General features: G+C 37.7%; 1 protein-coding gene across 1 annotated transcript in view; it reads right to left on the bottom strand.

Annotated features, from left to right (window-relative positions):
• The window catches only part of THEMIS (thymocyte selection associated), a 191,381-nt gene that overhangs the window by 132,114 nt on the left and 32,155 nt on the right, over nucleotides 1-27,112 (bottom strand). Inside the window, exon 2 of the mRNA XM_065928969.1 lies at nucleotides 22,482-22,640. Within this exon, the coding sequence (XP_065785041.1) occupies nucleotides 22,482-22,640 (159 nt within the window). The remainder of the gene's footprint in view (nucleotides 1-22,481; nucleotides 22,641-27,112) is intronic.

The raw sequence follows: 27,112 nt of genomic DNA, 5'->3' as shown, positions 1-27,112 counted from the left end.
TGCCTCTGCCTCTTAAAGTGGCACTTTGTCATGCAATCAAATTCTTAAGAATCCCTGTTATTGGAGGAGCCAAGATAGTGGAGGAATAGGACGGGGAGACCACTTTCTCTCCTACAAATTCATCAAAAGAGTAATTGAACGCAGAGCAAACTTCATAAAACAACTTCTGATCGCTAGCTGAGGTCATCAGGCTCCCAGAAAAGCAACCCATTGTCTTTGAAAGGAGGTAGGACAAAATATAAAAGATAAAAAGAGAGACAAAAGAGCTAAGGACGGAGATCCATCCCGGGAAGGGACACTTAATAGAGGAAGTTTCCAAGCACCAGGAAACCCTCGCACTGGCGGGTCTGGGGGAAGTTTTTGAATCTCAGAAGGCAACCTGACTGGGAGGGGAAGAATATATAAAGCCCACAGATTACGAGCCTAAAAGCAACTCCCAGCAGAAAAGTACCCCAGACGCCAGCATCCGCAACCAGCAAGTGGGGGCAGAACAGAGAGGAGCGGGCAGCATTGCTTAGGGTAAGGACCGGGCCTGAGTGCCCTGAGGACAATCACAGGGAGCTTTTGTGAGTTACCAACTTAAACTTTGGCATAGCGAAAGAGAGAGAGATAAGTAACCGGCCCGAACACACTGCCAGCCGTTAGCAGAACAAAGGGACCGAGCAAGTCCAGAGAAGAGCTAGCAGGCTGCGGACCGGCCCAGCCCCGCCGGAGGCAGGAGGCAGGGGGGAGGGGAAAGGGGCAGGCTCCGCCCCAAGGACCGCATCCCCTGCCCCACTGCAAACAGGCCTCCAGTTTCTAACCAAAGGCTTCCTGAGATTCTGGATGGTCGCGCGAGACACAGGGCGCATGCACCCAACCGGCGTGGGTGGGGACTGGGGCTGGGGACGCGGAGGGCAGAAGGCGCGCCACACCTTGGGAGAGTGCGCCCGTCAAGCTCCTGGCTGCCTGAACCGCTCTGACGGGGAAAGCACAAAAAGCAGGCACAGCTTTTTATTCCGCGCTTTTGTGGAACACCCGAGGGCTGGAACCGCGCACAGCGCAGGGCACGCTCCATATAGAGCAGCCGGGAGCCTGAGCAGTGTAGACGGGAAAGCAGCGACCCCCTTCCCCGTAGCGCGACGGAACTAGCAACCTGAACAAGAGACCACCTCCGCCCGCCTGTGCCGGGGTGGAAATTGGGCACTGAAGAGACCGGCAGACAGAAGCCAAATAAATAAAGGGAACCGCTTCAGAAGGGACCGGTGCAACAGATTAAAATCCCCAGAGAAAACACCGACTACACTGGAAGGGGCGTGTAGATATGGAGAAGTGTAAGCTGGAACGAGGAGCTATATGAAACTGAGCCGAACCAGCACTGACCGCAACAGCTCCAGAGAAATTCCTAGGTATATTTTTACTTTTTTTTCTTTTTTATTTTTTCTCTTTTATTTCCTTTTAAAATTCCCTATTACTCCCCCATTACTCCTTAACTTTCATTTTCATAGATTTTTATGATTTTTTTAATTACGAAAAAAATTTTTTTCTTGTTTTTTTTTCTTTTTCTCTTCTATTTTCTATTTTTCTTTTACTCTTATTTCCTTTTAAAGCCCTCTATTACTCCTCTACTAATCCTTAATTTTCATTTTTCATTACACTATAACCTTACAAAAAAAAAAGAGAGAAGCCCTATTTTTAAACCAAACTTCATATATATTTCTAAAATTTTTTATGTGTGTGTGTTTTGGTTTTTGTTTTTAATATTGTATTTTTAGGAGTCTAACCTCTACTCTAGATTTTTAATCTTTGTTTCTCAGTATATGATATAAATTGTGGACATTTAAGAATCCAATATTCAGTTCCCATTTTTATTCAAGAGTGTGTTGATTACTCTCTCTCAATCTTGACTCTCCATTTTCTACCTCAGAACACCTCTATTTCCTCCTTTCCCCTTCTCTTCCCAATCCAATCCTGTAAATCTTTGTGGGTGTCTGGGCTACGGAGACCACTCTGGGAACAGAGAACTGCGTAGATCTGTCTCTCTTCTTTTGAGTCCCCCTTTTTCTCCCCCTGCTCATCTCTATCTCCCTCCTCCCTCTCCTCTTCTTCATGTAACTCTGTGAACCTCTCTGGGTGTCCTTCATGGGGGAGAATCTTTGCACCATTAACCTAGAAGTTTTATTATCAGTGCTGTATAGTTGGAGAAGTCTTGAGACTACTGGAAGAATAAAACTGAAATCCAGAGGCAGGAGACTTAAGCCCAAAACCTGAGAACACCAGAAAACTCCTGACTACAGGGAACTTTAAGTAATAAGAGATCATCCAAAAGCCTCCATACCTACACTGAAACCAAACACCACCTAAGAGCCAATAAGTTTTAGAGCAAGACATACCACGCAAATTCTCCAGCAACGCAGGAACATAGCCCTGAGCATCAACATACAGGCTGCCCAAAGTCACACCTGACACATAGACCATCTCAAAACTCATTACTGGGCACTCCATTGCACTCCAGAGAGAAGAAATCTAGTTCCACGCACCAGAACACCGACGCAAGCTTCCCTAACCAGGAAACCTTGACAAGCCAATCGTCCAACCCTACCCACTGGGTAAAACCTCCACAATAAAAAGGAACCACAGACCTCCAGAATACAGAAAGCCCACTCCAGACACAGCAATCTAAACAAGATGAAAAGGCAAAGAAATACCCAGCAGGTAAAGGAACATGAAAAATGCCCAACAAGTCAAACAAAAGAGGAGGAGATGGGGAATCTACCTGAAAAAGAATTTAGAATAATGATAATAAAAATGATCCAAAATCTTGAAAACAAAATGGAGTTACAGATAAATAACCTGGAGAAAAAGATTGAAAAGATGCAAGAAATGTTTAATAAAGACCTAGAAGAAATAAAAAAGAGTCAATTAAAAATGAATAATGCAATGAATGAGATCAAAAACACTCTGGAGGGAACCAAGAGTAGAATAACGGAGACAGAAGATAGGATAAGTGAGGTAGAAGATTAAATGGTGGAAATAAATGAAGCAGAGAGGAAAAAAGAAAAAAGAATCAAAAGAAATGAGGACAACCTCAGGGACCTCTGGGAGAATGTGAAACACCCCAACATTCGAATCATAGGAGTCCCAGAAGAAGAAGACAAAAAGAAAGGCCATGAGAAAATACTCGAGGAGATAATAGCTGAAAACTTCCCTAAAATGGGAAAGAAAATAGCCACCCAAATCCAAGAAACCCAGAGACTCCCAAACAGGATAAACCCAAGGTGAAACACCCCAAGACAAATATTAATCAAATTAACAAAGATCAAACACAAAGAACAAATATTAAAAGCAGCAAGGGAGAAACAACAAATAACACACAAAGGGATTCCGATAAGGATAACAGCTGATCTATCAATAGAAACCCTCCAGGCCAGAAGGGAATGGCAGGACATACTGAAAGTAATGAAAGAGAATAACCTACAACCTAGATTACTGTACCCAGCAAGGATCTAATTCAGATATGCAGGAGAATGCAAAAGCTTTACAGACAAGCAAAAGCTGAGAGAATTCAGCACCACCAAACCAGCTCTTCGACAAATGCTAAAGGATCTTCTCTAGACAGGAAATGCAGAAAGGTTGTATAAACATGAACCCAAAACAACAAAGTAAATAGCAATGGGACCACACCTATCAATAATTACCTTAAATGTAAATGGGTTGAATGCCCCAACCAAAAGACAAAGATTGGCTGAATGGATACAAAAACAAGACCCCTATATATGCTGTCTACAAGAGATCCACCTCAAAACAAGAGACACATACAGAGTAAAAGTGAAGGGCTGGAAAAAAATATTTCACACGAACGGAGAAGAAAAGAAAGCAGGAGTCGCAATACTCATATCAGATAAAATAGACTTTCAAATAAAGGATGTGAAACGAGACAAAGAAAGACACTACATAATGATCAAAGGATCAATCCAAGAGGAAGATATAACAATTACAAGTATATATGTACCCAACATAGGAGCACCACAATATATAAGGCAAACACTAACGAGTATGAAAGAGGAAATTAATAGTAACACAATAATAGTGGGAGACTTTAATATCCCACTCACACCTATGGATAGATCAACTAAACAGAAAATTAACAAGGAAACACAAACCTTAAATGACACAATGGACCAGCTAGACCTAATTGATATCTATAGGACATTTCACCCCAAAACAATCAACTTCACCTTTTTCTCAAGTGCACACGGAACCTTCTCCAGAATAGATCACATCCTGGGCCATAAATCTAGCCTCGGTAAATTCAAAAAAATTGAAATCATTCCAGTCATCTTTTCTGACCACAGTGCAGTAAGATTAGATCTCAATTACAGGAAAAAAATTATTAAAAATTCAAACATATGGAAGCTAAATAACATGCTTCTGAATAACCAAAAAATCATAGAAGAAATCAAAAAAGAAATCAAAATATGTATAGAAATGAATGAAAATGAAAACACAACAACCCAAAACCTATGGGACACTGTAAAAGCAGTGCTAAGGGGAAGGTTCATAGCATTACAGGCTTACATCAAGAAACAAGAAAAAGCCAAATAAATAACCTAACTCTACACCTAAAGCAACTAGAGAAGGAAGAAATGAAGAACCCCAGGGTTAGAAGAAGGAAAGAAATCTTAAAAATTAGGGCAGAAATAAATGCAAAAGAAACTAAAGAGACCATAGCAAAAATCAACAAAGCTAAAAGCTGGTTTTTTGAAAAAATAAACAAAATTGACAAACCATTAGCAAGACTCATCAAGAAACAAAGAGAGAACCAAATTAACAAAATTAGAAATGAAAATGAAGAGATCACAACAGACAACACTGAAATACAAAGGATCATAAGAGACTACTACCAGCAGCTCTATGCCAATAAAATGGACAACTTGGAAGAAACGGACAAATTCTTAGAAAAGTATAACTTTCCAAAACTGAACCAGGAAAAAATAGATCTTAACAGACCCATCACAAGCAAGGAAATCGAAACTGTAATCAGAAATCTTCCAGCAAACAAAAGCCCAGAACCAGACAGCTTCACAGCTGAATTCTACCAAAAATTTAGAGAAGAGCTAACACCTATCTTCCTCAAACTCTTCCAGAAAATTGCAGAAGAAGGTAAACTTCCAAACTCATTCTATGAGGCCACCATCACCCTAATTCCAAAACCAGACAAAGATGCCACAAGAAAAGAAAACTACAGGTCAATATCACTGATGAACATAGATGCAAAAATCCTTAACAAAATTTTAGCAAACAGAATCCAACAACGTATTAAAAAAATCATACACCTTGACCAAGTGGGCTTTATCCCAGGAATGCAAGGCTTCTTTAATATCTGAAAATCAAGCAATGTAATACACCACATTAACAAATTGAAAGATAAAAACCATATGATTATCTCAATAGATGCAGAGAAAGCCTTTGACAAAATTCAACACCCATTTATGATTAAAACTCTCCAGAAAGCAGGAATCGAAGGAACATACCTCAACATAATAAAAGCTATATATGACAAACCCACAGCAAGCATCACCCTCAATGGTGAAAAATTGAAAGCATTTCCCCTGAAATCAGGAACAAGACAAGTGTGCCCACTCTCACCACTACTATTCAACATAGTCTTGGAAGTTTTGGCCACAGCAATCAGAGCAGAAAAAGAAGTAAAAGGAATCCAGATAGGAAAAGAAGAAGTGAAACTCTCGCTGTTTGCAGATGACATGATCCTCTACATAGAAAACCCTAAAGACTCTTCCAGAAAATTACTAGAGCTAATCAATGAATATAGTAAAGTTGCAGGATATAAAATTAACACACAGAAATCCCTTGCATTCCTATATACTAACAGTGAGAAAACAGAAAGAGAAATTAAGGAAACAATACCATTCACCATTGCAACAAAAAGAATAAAATACTTAGGAGTATATCTACCTAAAGAAACAAAAGACCTATACATAGAAAACTATAAAACACTGATGAAAGAAATCAAAGAGGACTCAAACAAATGAAGAAACATACCGTGTTCATGAATTGGAAGAATCAATATTGTCAAAATGGCTATTCTACCCAAAGCAATCTATAGATTCAATGCAATCCCTATCAAGCTACCAATGGTATTTTTCACAGAACTAGAACAAATAATTTCACAATTTGTATGGAAATACAAAAAACCTCAAATAGCCGAAGCAATCTTGAGAAAGAAGAATGGAACTGGAGGAATCAACCTGCCTGACTTCAGACTCTACTACAAAGCCACAGTCATCAAGACAGTATGGTACTGGCACAAAGACAGAAATATAGATCAATGGAACAGAATAGAAAGCCCAGAGATAAATCCATGAACCTATGGACACCTTATCTTTGACAAAGGAGGCAAGGATATACAATGGAAAAAAGACAATCTCTTTAACAAGTGGTGCTGGGAAAACTGGTCAACCACTTGTAAAAGAATGAAACTAGAACACTTTCTAACACCATACACAAAAATAAACTCAAAATGGATTAAAGATCTAAATGTAAGACCAGAAACTATAAAACTCCTAGAGGAGAACATAGGCAAAACACTCTCCAACATAAATTACAGCAGGATCCTCTATGACCCACCTCCCAGAATATTGGAAATAAAAGCAAAAATAAAGAAATGGGACCTAATGAAATTTAAAAGCTTTTGCACAACAAAGGAAACTATAAGTAAGGTGAAAAGACAGCCCTCAGTTTGGGAGAAAATAATAGCAAATGACGCAACAGACAAAGGATTAATCTCAAAAATATACAAGCAACTCCTGAAGCTCAATTCCAGAAAAATAAGTGACCCAATCAAAAAGTGGGCCAAAGAACCAAACAGACATTTCTCCAAAGAAGACATACAGATGGCTAACAAACACATGAAAAGATGCTCAACATCACTCATGATCAGAGAAATGCAAATCAAAACCACAATCAGGTACCATTACACGCCAGTCAGAATGGCTGCTATCCAGGAGTCTACAAGCAATAAATGCTGGAGAGGGTGTGGAGAAAAGGGAACCCTCTTACACTGTTGGTGGGAATGCAAACTAGTACAGCCACTATGGAGAACAGTGTGGAGATTTCTTAAAAAACTGGAAATAGAACTGCCATATGACCCAGCAATCCCAATCCTGGGCATACACACCAAGAAAACCAGATCTGAAAGAGACACGTGCACCCCAATGTTCATCACAGCACTGTTTATAATAGCTAGGACATGGAAGCAACCTAGATGCCAATCAGCAGACGAATGGATAAGGAAGCTGTGGTACATATACACCATGGAATATTACTCAGCCATTAAAAAGAATTCATTTGAATCAGTTCTAATGAGATGGATGAAACTGGAGCCCATTATACAGAGTGAATTAAGCCAGAAAGATAAAGAACATTACAGCATACTAACACATATTTATGGAATTTAGAAAGATGGTAATGATAACCCTATATGCAAAACAGAAAAAGAGACACAGATGTACAGAACAGACTTTTGGACTCTTGGGAGAAGGCGAGGGTGGGATGTTTTGAGAGAACAGCATGTATATTATCTATAGTGAAACAGATCACCAGCCCAGGTGGGATGCATGAGTCAAGTGCTCGGGCCTGGTGCACTGGGAAGACCCAGAGGAATCGGGTGGAGAGGGAGGTGAGAGGGGGGATCAGGATGGGGAATACATGTAACTCCATGCCTGATTCATGCCAATGTATGACAAAACCCACTGCAATGTTGTGAAGTAATTAGCCTCTAATTAGCAACTAATAAAAATAATTTTTAAAAAAAAGAATCCCTGTTATTTTATACCTGCCTATGTAAGTTTTTTGTTCTGCATTTTCCTATTATTTTGTTATATTCCCAAGGTAATTCTTAGGTCAGGATATCCTACAAAAACTAACTTCTTTAAGACTACCACAAATCCTGTATTTTGCCTAGAAATTTTAGCTCAATTATCTCTACTTAATTTTGGATTTAATGAGATGTATGAAATACCCTATCAAAGCAAAAAACCTCACAAAATTCTTGGGCAAAGTAATGAAATGTAATAATAACAACATCCAAGCTGTAAAAAACTTTTTCAGATTTCTCAGAGTCAATTATAGGATTACTGAAAATCATCAACTAATAAGTGATTCTAACAATCTTTTTTTGTTCTCATTTATTTGTATTAGTTGGAGCCTAATTACATTACAATATTGTAGTGGTTTTTGTCATACATTGACATGAATCAACCATGGATTTACATGTATTCCCCATCACGATCCCCCCTCCCACCTCCCTCTCTACCCGATCCCTCTGGGTCTTCCCAGTGCTCCAGGCCTGAGCACTTGTCTCATGCATCCAGCCTGGGCTGGTGATCTGTTTCACCCTTATAATATACATGTTTCGATGCTGTTCTCTCAAAACATCCCACCCTCGCCTTCTCCCACAGAATCCAAAAGTCTGTTAGAAAGATGGTAACGATAACCCTATATGCAAAACAGAAAAAGAGACACAGATGTACAGATTCTAACAATCTTGATAGAAGTCTCTAAGAGTAGCAACGAGGAATGCAAGGAAAGTCAAAGGTCATAAGAAAATTTTGCATAGTAATTTAATGGGGTATTTAGGAAGGAAGAAGACATATCTAAGCTGGTGACCAAGTCTGTTAACTGTTAGATGCTAAGTGAGGATGTAGAATTCCTATGTTTGAATGTCTTTACACATATAATGAAATGAGAATTATCTATAATAGCTATTAACAGTTTTTAATAGTTCTTTTACTTGGGGTAAAAAATAATGTCATAAACTTTTGATTCATTTTTATCTCAGGGGTTCAAACACAGCATGAAAAAACTCTTATTTTCCCACTATGTCCTTAAAAGGTTGGACTATGCATATCTAACACATTTGAGATATTTAGCAAATAATTCATGTGAATAATGTTAGATTTTAAAATCAAATGATATAATTTTACATCTATGCCTAAAACTCTGTTTTAATCATGGCTTTATTAATAAAAGTACCATATATCCTTGTTCATGTTAAAACTTTCTCTCTACTAAGCAGTGAGAATGAGTAATAGACCTAGGATGAAGTGAGAAGATGTGAGAAACTTTTCTTTTCATAAATCTTGACAAGAACACAGTTCTCTGGACTCTGGCAGTTCTGCAAAGAACTGTCCCTTTTATTATAGATTACACATAGAGGCATCAGGACTGGAAAGAACTCCCATAGACAATTAGTTCCCTCAAATCTCTCATAAGGCTTTATTAGGAGGATGGTCAAAATATTACAGATTTACTATTTCTGGACTTTGGTGACTTCAGGCACTAGAATTTTCAGGGCGAGCAACATAGTACTATTCCAATAGTAAAGTAAAGTAGTCAGAGTAGGAATTTTTGCTTCAAACAGATGGAGTTTAATTTTGACCTCAGTCCTCCCCCCACTGTGTAAAGTTGAGAACTTAAATTCTCAGAGTTAATAATTTCCTTTTCTGTAAAATGGAGAATATTGTATCATCCTCCTCATAAAATCATTCTGATGATTAAGTGAGAATACATGTAACACACTTAGATAGCATTTAACACATAGCAAGCACCAAAAAAGGAAAATACAAAAAAAAAAAAAATAGCTCTTCTTTCACCTCATTTTCTTTCACTCTGGAATTCTAAGCCATTGTAGGTTGGTTATAACATCAGAGAGATGAACACTTATAGGGCCAAAGAGCACACACTAGATGCTCCAGTTTGGATCAAATTAGATGAGACAAAATATGTAGAATCCACGATTCAGTAGTATGTGACACAGTCTGAGCAAAAATAATTCCCAGCAACCATTATAGATTATGCCAGAGTGTTTGATTATGGAAAAGAGCCTCAGGTGACTTCTTTAGCTGGACTGCCTTTGGGGAAATATTTCCAGGTGGCTTTGAGGAGTCTGTCTGACTCCGTGCTTCAATAAATTTGCTAAGAATTTAACTATCATAATATTATGCTCATAGTAAGCTGATTATAGGGAGATGTAAGCACATTTTAAATGTAAATATTGTGCTGGTTGTAGCTATTCACAAGATGTACATTATACACAGTTGCTGAAGTTCCCTTAAACAAAAGAAGCAGCAAAATGCCAAGGCATTTTTGAAAATGTGTTTTATTCATGGCCGTGAAGGGTAGTTGAAGCCAACTGAAGGAGGAGTATACCCTTCCTCTATTTTAATGATCTTAATTTTGCTAATGGAAAGAGTTTGGGAGCCATGTGGTGCTGATTGCGTTGTTCAGTATTGATGTTGCTTGCAAATTAAATGTACCTAAGTAGCCACCTGTTTATGCTTATGATTATGTAAAGCCCCATATGTTTCCCTCTCTACACATGGGAGGTAAATATTGAAAAAATTATTCTGGTGTGAAGGGTGAAAACAGCAGCAATTCTTCTATAACTGTCAACATATGCTGTGGTGTTTCCTTTAACGCTGTGCTTTGTCTGACATATTTGCTGATTTTTACCATGCAGTGTTCAAAAAAATCTGCTATCCATGGTTATACAAAACAATTAAAAATCAGTTTACATTAAATTCAAATTAGGAAGAGATATAGTTTTCCAATGTAACCATAAGTTCTAAATAGATTTCAGAGCTTATGATTTAAATAGATTTTGATTTGCACAATAAAGAAAACCAAACTTCTTTTCTAAATTCACCGGCATGTATAAAGCAATATTTTCTTCCTAAGCACATCCTTTTGATCCCATATTAGTAGGCAACCAAAAAACTGACTTGAATAACATAAATTTGAAAATCCTACCTGAAATCGGCAATGGCTCCTCAGTTGGGAATCCCACCATAATTCCCACTGGATTGATTCTGAAAAATTTTCCTGAACCTCATACAAAAGATCTGACCTGGTACCTGGTCAGCAAGAGCTCATGAGCAGTTTTTGGGATGAGCGTCGTTAGAGCACTGGATTATCTGGCAAGGTTTAACACCTTTGGAACTAGCTCAGACTGTTCAGAGTTTGGCCCTGACAATAACTTGCTGAAGAGATCAGAGAGACTGGATTTGCTGTTGATGATCATTTTAGATAGTGCAGATAAACAAACTGGAGTTCCATATGGTTTATAGCTGATTGAGAGGGATTTAAATGTCGATTGTCTTGCAACCTAGACATGACTGTCTCTATCTTCCCAATAAAGTACTGGAAAAAGGCACAGAGAGTGTTAGAAAAAAGATGTAAATTAATTTCATCATCAAAAGCTAAGTGTAACAGACCAACTCCCCTACTTCAAAAAAGCAGTCAGATTGGGCTTTTTATTAGTTTCTAGTGGAATGTAATTGGCAGAAGTTTTATTGAATGTGATTTGGCAATATGCATCAAAACTTTAAAAACATTTTTTACTTTTGAAGTCATAATTTTATGTATATGAAATGATCATAATAATCAGAAGTGCATACAAAACTTTAGCTAGAAGACTGTTCTAATGGAATTGCATAAATGATCATGTTTGGAATGGATTTATTATGGTATAGCCACATAATCCTCCATTATATATAAGATAAAAATCATGTTTTGAAGACTACTTAATGACATTGGCAAGTCCTCATAAATATGTTTATTTTTCATATGAAAACATGTTCCTATACATGTGTAGGTGTACAATGCACTTGAAAACAATGGAAGGGAATGCACTAAATATTAATGCTAAATAGCTCCAGTGATGAGACTATAGCTCCCTGAATTTTCTTCCATTTTCTACATTTACTTCTTGGCATTTTCTTCCATTTTTTAAATTTTCTACAAGATATATGTGGCATCTGCAAAGTTAGAAGAAATCAATACATTTTATAACTTTAAAAAGTTGTATTCCAAAAAAATAAAATAAAATAAAAAATTGTATTCCTTATATTCCTACAAAAACCCTCATGACATTTATAGCAGCTTTACTTATAGCTGTCAAAACTTAAAAGCAGCTAAGATGTCCTTTAATAAGTGAATGGATAAATAAACTATGGTACAACCAGACAACGCAATATTATTCAGTTCTAAAGAGAAATGAGCTATAAAGACATGAAAAGACATAGAGGAACGTCAAATGCATATTACTAAGTGAAAGAAGCCAATCTGAAAAGACTACATAGCCTATTATTTCAACTGTATGATATTTTGGAAAAGGCAAAACTACGAGTACAGTGTAATGGTGAAGAATCTGCCTGCCAATGCAGGAGACACAGGAGTAGTGGGTTCAATCCCTGGGTTGGGAAGATCTCTTGGAGTAGGAAATGGCAACCCACTCCATTATTCTTGCCTTGGAAATCTCATGGACAGAAGAGCCTCGCAGGTCACAGTCCATGAGGTCACAAAGAGTTGGACACAACTGAGTACACACACACACACACACACACACACACACACACCCCATTCCTTTTTTTAATTTCCATTTGGGCTTCCCAGGTTGTGCAATGGTAAAGAATTCACCTGCCAATGCAGGAGATGCAAAAGATGTGAGTTCAATCCCTGGGTTGGGAAGATTGCCTGGAGTAGGAAATGGCAAGCCATTCCAGTATTCTTGCCTGGAAAATTCCATGGACAGATGACCCTGGTGGGCCATAGTCCATGGGGTTGCAAAGAGTAGGACATGACTGAGTGACTGAGCAGACAGAACACATAGAAACAGCAAAAAGGCCAATGGTTGCCAGAGATTTTGGGGAAGAGAAGATGAAGAGACCAGATACAGAGGATTGTTGGGCAGTGAAAATACTCTAATATGATCCCATAATGGTGAATACATATCATTTGTTTAAGCCCATAGGACACACAGCACCGGGAGTAAAGTGCAGTGTAAACCAGGAACCTCAGAGATTATGATGTGTCAAGTCTGATGTGCCCATCGTAACCAATGCACCGCTCTGGGAGGAGATGTTAAAATCGCGAAGGCTAGGTCTATGCAGAGGTAGGGTGTATATGGGACACCTCTGTACTTCATGTCAAATGTGTTATGAAAACATAAAATTGCTCTAAAAAATAAAGTCTATTAAAAATCTTTTCATCCAATGACAGAAACTCTAAATCTCTGATATATAACTAAATATGAATATAGTAATGTTCTTTAGTGATATCCACTTCAAGAAATGAAGGCCTGAGTAGACAATTTGGGTGGACAGTCTGGTTCCTCTCATGAGAGTCCATGCTGGTACTGCTGAGGCAACACCATAAAGAGCTTTGAAGGAATTGTTCATGAAAAAGAAGGAGGTGGTAAGAGCAAAAAGTGATGACATAGATTTTTAGCAGAAGTGCCTACAATATTAAAAATGTGAGAACTTATAGAATAGTGCCATTTGTAAAAGAGTCTATTTTAAAATCATCTTTTTGATAGAATTCCAGTCTAATTCTAAGAGGTACACAGCTGGGCGAAGAGAACATTGTGAGCCAGAACTGCTGGTCTATTTGTCTGAAAGATAATATATATTTTAGTTATTCAAAGACCAAAGACGAGGAAAAGAAATCTGAGCATGCACTACAGAATAGAAAACACAGGCAAAAAAAAAAAAAAATGGAGCTGAAAATTATTGCAAAATTCTGAATTTTTGTGCATTTAGACGACTTCACATTTTCTTGTGTGGTATAAGAAGAATACTCCTTTCCTGATCAGTCTAGGAAAATATTTTGTATAAGAGACAGAGATGAACCTCTTTTGCTTAAGTGAGCACAGAGGGGAAGAAATGCCTTAAGAGAAGTTGACCCAGAAAACCTGGAAGAATGGCCTGTGATTCCTGGAATAGAAAATGGTCCAGAAATCAGGAAGCCCTACTTAGGGCTTTTCTGAATCATGTGTTATCATAACATCCAGATGTAAAAATAACAGCAAATTCTGCTCTATAGATTGCTTCTTTTAATGTAAATCATTTAAAAAATGAAGACAAAATGTTATTCATGTATTATAAAGCTATTAAATATATTTTAAATATTTTCACACAATTTTCCTATCAGGTCCCTTTATAAACTGATATTATAGTAAAAAATTATAGCTACAATCTTAAAATGGCTAAACATAAAAGATTTAATCATTCTAATGATACATGAAACATAATAAATCACCACTGAATGTAATGTTACATTTTCTATCAATTAAGTATATATTTTCCCAAATAAAACAATGAGAAATTCATTTTGAAAAATGTTCATGTATTAGGTGTTTTAGCGTTCATGCATAAAGGAGCAAGTTTCATAAATTTTAATCATTTAACCTTAATCAGTTTCTTGAAGAAATACTTCTATTATTCATCCAATTTTGAACACTGATTATTACTACTTTCCTACACTTTTCACATTTATAATTAAAATGATTTTGGAAAGAGTTTTACTGTTAAGTGATATAGATATGTTGGAAGATAATTCTCCATAGCATTTCACATGTCTTAAAACTGGAGGTAAAAGATCTGCTTACTGACCAGTATGGAAATAGTAGAGAGTATCTCCCTCCTGAGAGACATTCTAGAATCGTAAAGTCTCCCTCCTCTTTCCCAAGAGATTTTCTTACATTCCAGGTAATAAAGGCAATGTTTTCTTCAAGGGCAAAGAATGGCAGGTTGGTAAGCACCCATTACACTTTGGAGATTCCCTGAACTCACTGTTCCTCCACTGTGCATTAGACATCCACCTGGCTCAGTCCCATCTTCCCATCTTCCCTGTGGGAGATGGGACTCAAGGGGAACCACTAACGCATGATGCTCAAGCTGTCAGCTGTGCCATGACTGATCCAATTTATGAAGTGTAGCAAGTCAGCTTGGCAGCTACAAGGCTACTTAAAGACGGCTTGACCTCTTGACAAATGAAATCCATTTATCCACTTATCTGGTAGCAATTAATTTATGTAGGAAGCACTGCCTAAAGTTTGTCTTTAAAGCATGACTCAAGTCCATTAAACATCTGAAAGAAATTTTATAGTTAATAAATTTTCTAACATTCATTTAAAAATTCCTATTTTATGTTATTTAGGAGTAGCATTAATTGAGATTTAACATTACAAAGCTTACTGTATATAACAAAAAAGTTAGAAAGAAAGCCACATATCTGGGGGATTTGTTGATCCTCATAATTTTTTGTTTAATTTTTGTTCTTTTTTGTGTTTTCTCAATTCTTTATTTTGTTTGTGGATACTCATTATAACACTGATGCTGGCTGACAAAAAGACCACCTTACTCTTTTCTATGATTAGGAAAGAAGTGCCCCCGAGCACAGACTCTGGAATGGTTTGGATCTGTACTGTAGCTCTCCAATACAGTACCACAGCTGAAGCTCTGCATTGAGCATTTCAAATATGGCCACTTGAAATTTGTATGGCCAGACTTGATATGTGCTATAAGTGGAAAGCACACGCTGGGTTATAACACATTAAAAATGCATGCTTGATGTGAAAGTAATATGAAATATCTCAATAATGTTATACTGATTAGATATTAAAAGAATATTATTTTAGATGAAAGTGAAAGTGTATTAGTCGCTCAGCCATGTCCAACTCTTTGTGACCTCACAGACTGCAGCCTGCCAGGCTCTTCTGTCCATGGAATTCTCCAGGCAAGAATACTGGAGTGGATAGCCATTCCCTTCTCTGGGGGATCTTCCTGACCCAGGGATTGAACCCAAGACTCCTGCATTGCAGGCAGATTCTTTACTGTCTGAGTCACCAGGGATGCCCCAATATTTTAGACACGTAGTTTTAAATAAAATATATTTGTAAAATTAATTCACTATTTTTTTAACTTTTAAAAGTATCTGTGTTTGGTAACCTCCAAGATAGGCCCCAGTGATTCCTGCCCCACATCCTGGTTGTCACTTCTTTGTGCAGTCCCCTCCCAGATCACCAGCATTCACCTGTGTGATCAAAAAATATAGCAGAAGTGGTGGTGTGTCACTTTGGAGATTAGGTTATAGAAGACTACGATTTCCATTTTGGGCTTGCTTAGATCACTTACTCAGGAGAAACCCAAGAGTAGAAGAAAGGAAGCTTTCTGGGATAGCCACATAAATGTTTGATGAATAAACAAGAGTAAGCATATTAAATGTCTATTGGACAGTGCTAGTGTAGATTTAGGGGTTTCCCTAGTGGGTCAATGATAAACAATCTGTCTGCAGTGAAGGAGACCCCCTACAATGCAGAAGACACAGGTTCAATTCCTGGGTCAGGATGATCCCCTGGAGAAGGAAAAGGCAACCCACTCTAGTAATCTTGCCTGGAAAATCAGAGGAGCCTGGCGGGCTTCCGTCCATGGGGTCACAAGAGTCAGTTATGACTTAGCAGTAAACCACCACCACCAAGGTAGATTTAACATAACCACTTACTTAGCTATGTGATCTTGAGCAAGTTACTTGGCCTTTCTGTAACTGTTTTCTCATATGTAAAATGTGAATTCAATTAGTAATCCATATATACATAAAAGTGTTTAGAGGAGTTTTACATGTATAAGAATTTAGAACAGTGTCTGACACATCATTAGGATTCTCTGAGACTGTGATGTGGGCAGGATAGGCTGTAGGGTAGTAGGGAATGTTCCACATCTAAGTCCTACTGCCACACTTCCCACACACCTACACAACAGTATTCCTCCACAATAATAAAATTCGCAAAATATGATCTAAAAATTCAAACAGAAAAATGTCTTCAGTCCAACCATGTAATTTTATGGTGATTTTACAGATTCAACCACAGCCTTTCTTGAACATATGGTTTAGAGATATTATGTAAGTTTGCTACTTGGAAATAAACTTTGTCCATCTGAAAAAAAAAAAAAAAAAAAGTATACCGAAACTTAGGATACTTCTTATGTCTAAAGAGAAATCATTTATTATACATACTTAATAACACTATGAAGGAGAAACAAATATTTCCAAGAAGTAATCCAGAAATTTGGAACTTTACTATAACCCAAACATTACATGATTTACTGATCTATGTGGAGAATACAATCAACTACCAAATATCAGAATATATTTTTGTTGCATTTGGCAAGAATGACATGTTTTCTAGCTCATAAAAACAACTTAACCAGTGGGCTGTCTTCTAAAATAACAAATTATGCTTCTAATACAATATGTTTTTTCCATAAACAATTGAAGTGATTGCTTTTTATTTCTTTCACTATATTGAAGATTCTTTAGGTAACATAATAGATATATGTAGAAACATAATATTAAAATATATGATGCAATCAGCTATGTATATTGCAAGCTTAATTTCCCACTCCCATTTAGCAAAAAATCAGCTTCCAGTTCATTCCTTTAAAGAGTCCTTGCCAACTCACTACAGAGCTTTTCTTTCTTAATTGTTGCTTGAGCTTTCATTTGCTGGAGTTGCATCTATACAGCTATATTTACTGATTAAAAGCTATATATCTTTCTTCAGTAGAGCATCTTTATTTGCAAAGAAAGGGTACCATGCATACCATTGTCAAAGTTATGGTCATCTTCATCAAAACTTTTGAATTATCAACCAGAAATTAAGAATCTACATTTGTATACTTTACATCAATACAGAAGAGTAGATGATGTCAAAGAGATGGTAGAATAAGGGCCTTTGAAAATTGTTTCCTCCATAAAAGCAATAGAGAAACTGGTTTTTAAAAATCACCAGGATTAATTTTTTCAGAACTCTGGAAATTAATCAAAGAATTACAGCAATCTGGAGAAAATTTATTAATGAAAAAATATTATGAGCTGAATCTTTTTAAAAACAGCAAACTTTGTGGCATTTTAACTTGCTTGTATTCCCACTCTTCCTACCCTCTTCAACTTCATGGTAGCTTGAAAACCAACAGCCTATGATCATCGCAAAGCCAGCAGTCATAAGATGGGGCAGAAGCTGGAGTTCCTTCAAAGCTCATTCTCAAAAAAACTCATTATTTGACATGTCTGGTGACTCTGGGGAAGCTTCTGTTTGTAATGCTGCCTCTATTTGGTCTCTTTTGAATTCAATGAAGGGGGAGAAACTTCTTCTCAGGGCATTTGTCAAAAACAATGAGAGGCAATTATTTAATTTCTATGGTGTGTAACAGCTGGGGAGGGGGAAGGTTAACCAAAAAGCTTTCAGGAATGAGATGTCCATAAGAACACTGAGAAGCTCCAAGACATTGCTGGAAATCTAGAGGCCCACATAAATGTATGTGACCCTGCACATGCCCCAAACTATGTGCATGCTCAAGAAAGACCTGACAAGGCCATAAACTCTCAATTCTGGTTGACTTTGAAGCTTTATGTGAGCAGGAAATAAAAGCTAAGCAAGAGTTTTCAACTGCTTGGTTGAGTGTTTGAAGGCAAGCTCCAAATGAACACAGAATCTCTTCAAAGGCTGGGAAACGTCTTGGTTCCACTTGCTTAAGGAAATCTCTGTCCAGACTTTCATTGCCCACCAAGCAATGACTTCTATAGTGGAGATTTCAATGGCTGTATGTAACAAAGAATGTAAACTTTACAGACTTAGTTCAGAAGAATCATTAAATAATCAGCAATAAGAAGCCCTGAGGAGGGAAGAGAATTCAAGTTCTAGAGCTGATACATTATATTGTTGAAAATATGCAATTTTAGACATTAAATTGCAAGACAGGCAAAAGAACAAGTGTCTGGCTCATAAGCAAGGGGAAAAAATTCAATCAACAGAGACTGTTTCTGAGGAAGCCTAGACACTAGAATTCCTAGAGAAAGCATTCAAACAGCTATGTTAAATATATTCATGAACCAAAAGAAACTGTCTATAGGATGAAAAGGAAGTATGAAATCTAGTCTTAGCAAATAGAGACTATAAGTCAAATTTGAAAGTAGGTAAACTGAGATTATCCATTCTAAGAAACAAAAAGTGTGAAGAAAACAAACAGAGCTTCAAAGACCTGTGAGACACCATCAAGCATATCAATATGTGAAGAATGAATACCTCAGAAGAAAGAGAAGAAAGTGTAGAAATAATATTTGAGGAAATAATGGCAAAAACTTCCAAAATTTGATGAAAAACATTAATCTACACACTTAAGAAGCTCAACACACTCCAGGCAGAATAAACTCAGAGAACCATGCCTAGACACATCATAAGTAAACTGTTGAAAAGTAAAAACACATAGAGAATTTGAGGTGGGGGGAAGGAGAGAAAAGATTCATCATGTACAAGGGTATCTCATAAGATTAAAAGCTAATTTCTTCTAGAAACCATGGAAGACAGAAATCACTGGGATGACATACTTAAAGTGCTAAAAGAAAAGAGCTATCAACCAAAAATTCTCTGTCCAGAAAAAAAATCCTGTAAAAACAAAGAAACTATTAAGACTTTTCCAGATAAACAAACATTGAGAGAATTCATCACTACCAAACCTTCCAAACAAGAAAACACTCAAGGGGGTCCTTTAGGCTAACATGAGAGGATACAAATCAGTGACTCTATTGGATGTGATGAAATAAGAGTTATCAATAAAGGTAACTACGAAAGTAAAAGACATTTAAATGTATGCTTTGCTTTCATTTTTCTCCTAGCTTATTTTTTTTTAAGCTGCATAAAAAAGTTACAAATCTGTGCTAATGGGCACACAATGTATAAAGATGTGATTTTTATAATAATAAAAACCCAATATGCAGAGTACATCATGAGAAACTCTGGGCTGGAAGAAGCACAAACTGGAATCAAGATTGCCAAGGGAAATATCAATAACCTCAGATATGCAGATGACACCATCCTTATAGCAGAAAGTGAAGAAGAACTAAAGAACCTCTTGATGAAAGTGAAAAAGGAGAGTGAAAAAGTTGGCTTAAAGCTCAGCATTCAGAAAACTAAGATCATGGCATCTGGTCCCATCACTTCATAGCAAATAGATGGGGAAACAGTGGAAACAGTGTCAGACTTTATTTTGGGGGGCTCCAAAATCACTGTAGACGGTGATTGCAGCCATGAAATTAAAAGACTTGCTCCTTGGAAGGAAAGTTATGACCAACCTAGACAGCATATTAAAAAGCAGAGACATTGCTTTGTCCACAAAGGTCCGTCTAGTCAAGGCTATGGTTTTTCCAGTGGTCATGTATGGATGTGAGAGTTGGACTGTGAAGAAAGCTGAGCACCGAAGAATTGATGCTTTTGAACTGTGGTGTTGGAGAAGACTCTTGAGAGTCCCTTGGACTGCAAGGAGATCCAACCAGTCCATCTTAAAGGAAATCAGTCCTGGGTGTTTATTGGAAGGACTGATGTTGAAGCTGAAATTGCAATACTTTGGCCACCGAATGCAAAGAGGTGACTCGTTTGAAAAGACCCTGATGCTGGGAAAGATTAAAGGTGGAAGGAAAAGGGGACAACAGAGGATGAAATGGCTGGATGGCATCACTGACTCAATGGACATGAGTTTGGGTAAACTCTGGGAGTTGGTGATTGACAGGGAGGCCTGACATGCTGCAGTTCACAGGGTCAGAAAGAGTCGGACATGACTGAGCGACTGAACTGAACTGAACTGAACTGAACCAAGGAGTAAGAAACAGATCTATATGGGAGCCAAATTTTTTATACCATTGAAATTAGATTGGCTAATCCAAACTAGACTGCTAAAAATTAAGACATTAATTGTAATCCTCAGACTAATACTGATATACCCACATATATTTAGATAGTTTTTTAAAAAGCACCAGACTTCTTGTTTCTAGTCTGGCATACAAGGAATTTGGAAGATATCCCTCTGTCCTAAAGAAAAGTGAAATCTGAACAAACTGAAAAAATCAATGACTGTTCTTAGGTACATCAGAGAAGTGAAATAGAGGACAAACTACTGCCTCCAAAACTGGAGGGACAGACAGGGAGATACCGAGAGTCACAATTTGCTAGAGAAGAAACTGCTGCAAAAACCAATACCAGTGTAGACAAATCTGAACTACAATCAACAAATTGCTGGAGGCTTAACGTGGACAAGTGTGACAGTAAAAAGCCTCAGGAGAGATCTAGTCATAGGGAGGGACCACAGTTTTTTAAGTTCTACCACCAAAAACTCAACCTAGCTCTCACAGTGTTTAATCAAAGAAAAATCCCCTCCTGCTTCTCATAGAGGGAAGGTAGAAAAACCCATTTTGAAGCAGGCCAGAGCATTCTGTTCTTAATCAGTGGTTTATCAAGACTCATTGACACGGAAGGATGAAAATACACAGCTAACACCCACTCTAGCCTTCCACTTCGGGAAAATACACAGCAAAGCCCACTCTCGCCTTTCCACTTGGGGAAAGGGAAATACCCAACTTTGGCCTGCACTGGTCCTCCACGACGGAGAAGGAAAATACCCAACCCCAACCCACTCTAGCCACACTGTCCCAACTAAGGATGCGGGGAATGGCACCAAGAAGCACTCGTGAAGTTCACAATTCAGAAGCACAAGTTCACAAAAATATTATAACATAATCACAGGACTAGTGAGCATTTCCACCCCTGCCACACCTCACTGCCACATTGCGTGCATGCATGCCAAGTCCGTTCAGTTGTGTCCAACTCTGAGACCCTATGGACGGTAGTCCGCCAGGCTTCTCTGTCCATGGGATTCTCCAGGTAAGAATACTGGAGTGGGTTGCCATGACCTCCTCCAGGGATCTTCCCAACCTAGGGATCGAACCTATGTCTCTGATGTCTCCTGTATGGGTTTATTATCAGGCAGAGTTCACCAAACTATAGTTCACAGGTCAAAATCTGCCAACCCCCTGATTTTGAAATAAATTTCTATGGAACCACAACCACTTTCACTGGTTTAAGTAGTGTCTATAGCATCTTTCATGTAACAACTTCAGAGTAGAGTGGTTGTTATGAAGACCATTTGGCAAGTGAAGTCTTAAATATTTACCTCCTGGTCCTTTATAAAAAAAACCTGCCAACTCTGTTCTAAAGAATAAGACAAATAAAGAAATCACTAATTACTATCCAATAAGGTGTATAGTATGGCGCCCAAGATACTATGGTAACATAAAACAGTGATATCTAGATTGAATTATAAAGTCAGCAAAAGCTTCCTAGGAGACATAATATATGAGATAATTTTTGAAGATAGCCTTAACTAGACAAAGAAGAGCAGCCAAGCTTTGTCAGTGAGGCCAGCAAATGAAGGTTAGCAGTAATCCAAGGAGTTAGGAATAAGGAGTGCAAATATGATCAAGAAAGATTAATTAGTTCTACATAAATTATGAAAATACATCTTTAATTTCTTCATTCCTACTACCTAGTACAGCTAATGGTGCATATATTTGAACTCACAAATATCTCGTAGCAGAAAATATTAATTCCTAAGTAAAATATGTTTACTGAAAAGGTGAGAATATTTGCCTTCTATAAGTCCTTAAAAATCACTGAACTTTAAGACTCGAGTTTTTCACCCACTACCCTAGAATAAAACAAAAAATACCATTTTTTCACTGTTTTCAGTTATAGAAATTATATAACATTTAACAATACAGTTTTACAAATGAGAAACTGCTGCAAAATACTGTACCTGGAAAATTCATAGGCAGTTCAAATGATTGTGGAGACATACAACCTTCAACCTGCTCACAAATTTCAGCCATGATTTTCTTAATTTTGAGGTCAGTAATTTTAATCACTTCCCCTGTTGACAAACAGCATTCATCTCCGAACATTTCATAAATAGAACCTGAAAAGAAGAAGAAAAGGATAACTCAATAATGAAGACCAAAGTAGGAATCAAAAGTCTCATATGAAGCATTTTTATTCAGTTCTTCTCTTAGACATCTGCTAAACAGGAATTTAATCAAGCTTGGCAAAATGTACAGCATGTACTAGGAAAAATATTAGATTTTTCACTTCATCCACTGGGCAAAGTGTAAGCAATCTTATTTTTGCTATTATTGTAAATTGAATTTATGGTTTCTTTAGTACCTTTAGCTCATCTTTCCAAGGTCAAGCTCAGCCATGTCTTCCACTGCTGGAATTTATGATCTTTTTTTGCTAGGTCACAGAGTAAAACCCACATGAGTCAATAATGATCTAAGTTAATACTGCAAACAAGGTTGTAATATCATCTAACCTCCAAAGACAGAGGATTTGTATACCTGGGCTTCATATTAAGAGCATTGCATCTATTTAAAATACCTAGTTCTTTTCATCATCATGAATATAACATTTTGCCCACTTTTTCTCTTGTTTTTGAGAAGCTGAAAACAATTCTCAATATCTGATGGCAACAGGGGGCAGACCAGTCCAGAGAAACTGAAAAACATTTTAGTTCAGGATTTCAGTCTCCTTCCTAAGAAACCTTTTACCGTAGACGTCAAAGCTGAGCAGTGAATTTAAAGATGAGCAACAGGAAACAGGAGAAGCAAAAGTTCTGGATAACCTACCCTCAATAAAAAGGAAACAACCCCCAAGCTACATCTCTGTGATACTGTCACTTTGCAATAAGACAGGAAACTAGAGGTTGATATAAATAAACATTGCAGAACTCTGGGATTTTTAAATATATCAATTTTCTTACCTCCAATATGATTTAAACCCTCTTTACCACACTAAAATACAAACAATAAGAGCATACAATTTTAGGTTAGTTGGTTGGTTTTCTGAATTTTTCTCTGCTGAGACCCCTCCTCACAGATATATAGCAGGTATCTAAAACATTTTTATAGTATTAATGGTTATCATGAAAGCTATTAAGCCCAGCATTTAATCTAGGTCTACCCTGTAGCTCAAACTGTAAAGAATCTGCCTGCAATGCAGGAGACCCAGGTTCAATCCCTGGATCAGGAAGATCCTCTGCAGAAGGAAATGGCATTTAATCTAGCTTGAAACAGTTCTGTGAGTGTATCAGTCTCAACAGGGAGCAGGGGACATATGCAAATCAGAATGATTTAAGGAGGTTTTATACAACTCATGAGGTTCTCACAGCAAGTATTCTGGGGTGGTCTGCCATTCCCTCCTCCAGTGGTTCACGTGTTGTCGGAACTCTCTACTACGACCCTGTCCGTCTTGGGTGGCCTTACACAGAATGACTGATGTGTGCAATGGATGCAGTAGACATGAACTTGGGCGATGGACACTGTTGCAATGGACATGAACTTGGACAAACTTCGGGAGACGATGAGGGACAGAGAGGCCTGGTGTGCTGTGTCCATGGGGTGGCAAAGGGTCAGACACAACTGGGCAACTGAACAAGAACAAGGAGGTTTTAACAAGGCGGCAATTGACACACGGGCACAGCCAGTTCTAGGAAATACAAGAACATAAATGTCCTGATCCCACTCTTTCTCCATTGGATCATAAGCCAGTGCACCCCAGTTCAGCCAGAAGCTAGAGGACAGTGAGCTGCTGACTCCACAGGAGTCAGCCTTCCAGGCAGAGTGGAAATGAAATCTAGCACACCAATCTTATGGTCCAAAAATGAGGGTCATTTTTGCAGGCAAGCTAGTGTATGCGCTCCTCATATACTTCTAAACCTCGCTTCTTTTTTCACACTATTCCCTTAACTACATACACATATGTTCATTACTTTTCATTAACTTCAATACGTTGTGTTGTTGGCCATCTCAAATCCCTCACGGAACACACTGGGATATTAAACAATAATAAATCCACAGTGACATTTTCTTCCAGTGAGCTCAGAATAGGTATTTTCTGATTCTCATTTGGCAATTAATCTCACAGTAGCATTTTACTTTTACAGTATTATCTCATCCTGTACTTAACTTTTTATGACTTTAGTTTCTATTACTCCCAATTTAATTTTAAGCTTCATGAAAAAAATACTGCATTATATTACTGTATATCTACCAATACATCAACCGCCCTTCCTCACTGATTGAGCAATCTTTAATGAACACTTACTATGTGTCAGACATTGTAATTGGCAGTAATTTAATTTGGCATTTAATTGGCAGTAATCTAATTGACATTGTAATTAGAGATATAGAGGCTTCCCAGGTGGCTCAGTGGTAAAGAGTTCCTTTGTCAATGCAGGAGCTGCAGGAGATGTGGGTTTGATCTCTGAGTCAGAAAGATCCCCTGGAGGAAGAAATGGCAATCCACTCCAGTATTCTTGCTGGGATGATGCCATGGACAGAGGAGACGGTGGCTTACAGTCCATAGGGTCACAAAGAGTCAAACATGGCTGAAGCAGCTGAGAACCCATGCGTGCATTAGAGGTCCCATGTATATGTTTTCTCCATAGAAGCACTGTTTTGAAGAGAAGAGACAAGTACACAAACAATTGCAGCAGATTGCGAGAATGCTATAATACAGAAAATACAGGGTATTGTGGGAGTAAATTGGCAACATTTAACTAAGCAATTACATGGTAGAGAGATTAGAGAAAGAATTATGGAGGAGACAACTCAGCCTAGCTGAGTTTTAAAGGAAACCTCACAAGATGTTAAGGCAGGAGAGGATATAGTATTTGAAAAGGCAGTGAAGTGTGAAAGAGTCTGATACATTCTGGAAACTTCACATAATATTTTATGTCTCAAATATAAGTAAGAAGTAGGAACTGGTAAGAAAGGAGACGGGAGAATTAGAGGGAATCCAGATCATGCAGTGTGTTTATAAAATTACCAGTAAACAACAACAACAAAACAATTAATCTAAAGCAACCTCAGAGTCAGAGAATTTACATTTTCAGTTATCAGGGTTCAGGAACTAATACCAAGTTAATGAGAGGTCATACATATCTAGGTACTTGCTATCCAAAGTGTGGACTGTTGCATCACCTGGGAGCTTGTTAGGATCTTAGCCAGACCTCAGACCTGCTGAATCAGAACCTGCATTTTTAACAAGATCCCCGGATGATTCATAAGTACATTAAGGTCTGGAAAGCACTGGTCTAGACAACAAATGTATAACTGAAATAGTCTCTGTTCTGAGGTTGTAGCAAAACTCAGCAGAGAGAAGGACGTCAGGTAGAGGAAGCATTCAGCGTCACTGAGGCTGTGTCAGTGGGGATAAGGAAAGGGAAGGATTTACAAGAGCAAAGTGACACAGTGAGATTTTTGTCACATGAAATAGAATGTAATTTGATCTTTCCCATTTCAGCAGAAGTCTGTTTCGCTTAATTTCAGCGTGATGAATGTCTAATTGCAGATGTAATGTACAGCAGACTGACTCACTTGGAATGCCAGCTCTTTTTCAAAGGTTCCACTGGAATTCAGATTTAAAAGATGAGTTTATATGAGAATACATATCAACTCATAGGGGACAGAAGTCAAAATCTAAGAGAAAATTGTGAGTTTTTGTCACCATACAAAAACCTTTTGCCACTTCAGGTCTCTTTCTAATCATCCCTCTTCTTTTGAAAAAAGAAAATTCCCCCCCCCCCTTTTTTTTTCAGTCATACAAGGAAAAGAAACTCATGAGAATGTTAATCTTTAATATTTGCCTTTAATTCTTTGTGACTTGCAATATTCTCTAAGTAAGAAAGCTATGAACTCATTTTTAATTCAGGGAGAAGTCAGTGATACCCAACTCTAGAAAGTTATGTCCATGATAGGTGACACGAGATACAGCAAATCACAAACTCCTGAAACTTGAAGAGTTCTTGTACATTGTTATCATTATTATGTCTCCTAAAGTACATTTTTCCTCAGTGAAAATATAAAATGGTTAATTTAAAAAGCAACCAACATTCATAATCTCAGAACAAGCACATCATAATATGCCTAATTGCCTTCAAAAAATTGCTGAGATGCGTGTCTGAATAATGTGTTGTGTGTATATAGATATAAAAATAGTTTTCATTTCATTTTTAACCACAAGACATGCACTTTCAATATGCAAATCTCAAATCTATTAAATCTTTACAGACTGATTCTTTCCAAGTCAGAGCATATGTATTCAGGATAATGCCAAACATCAGAGAAAGCTGGAACAAAGCAGCCTGTTTTCAGTGATCAAACATTGCCCCTGAAGGCTGTAATGAGAGAGTCATGTGCCTTTGAAATCACCTGTTCTGTAATGCGACTTTGCTCAATAAAAATGACACATTAATATCCTTTTATGAGCCCATCCCTTATTTGACAATCCACATAAGCAATGCTGGGATCACACAGAAAAAAAAAAATTGGTTCCAAAGATTTTCTTCCTTTTCTTTTACAAAGTTGAAAATGTGTGGCAGTCAGGCAAGAG

Source organism: Muntiacus reevesi, chromosome 3, assembly GCF_963930625.1.
Source record: "Muntiacus reevesi chromosome 3, mMunRee1.1, whole genome shotgun sequence".
Classification (NCBI taxonomy): Eukaryota; Metazoa; Chordata; class Mammalia; order Artiodactyla; family Cervidae; genus Muntiacus; species Muntiacus reevesi.
This window is presented reverse-complemented; position numbering and strand designations above follow the sequence as displayed.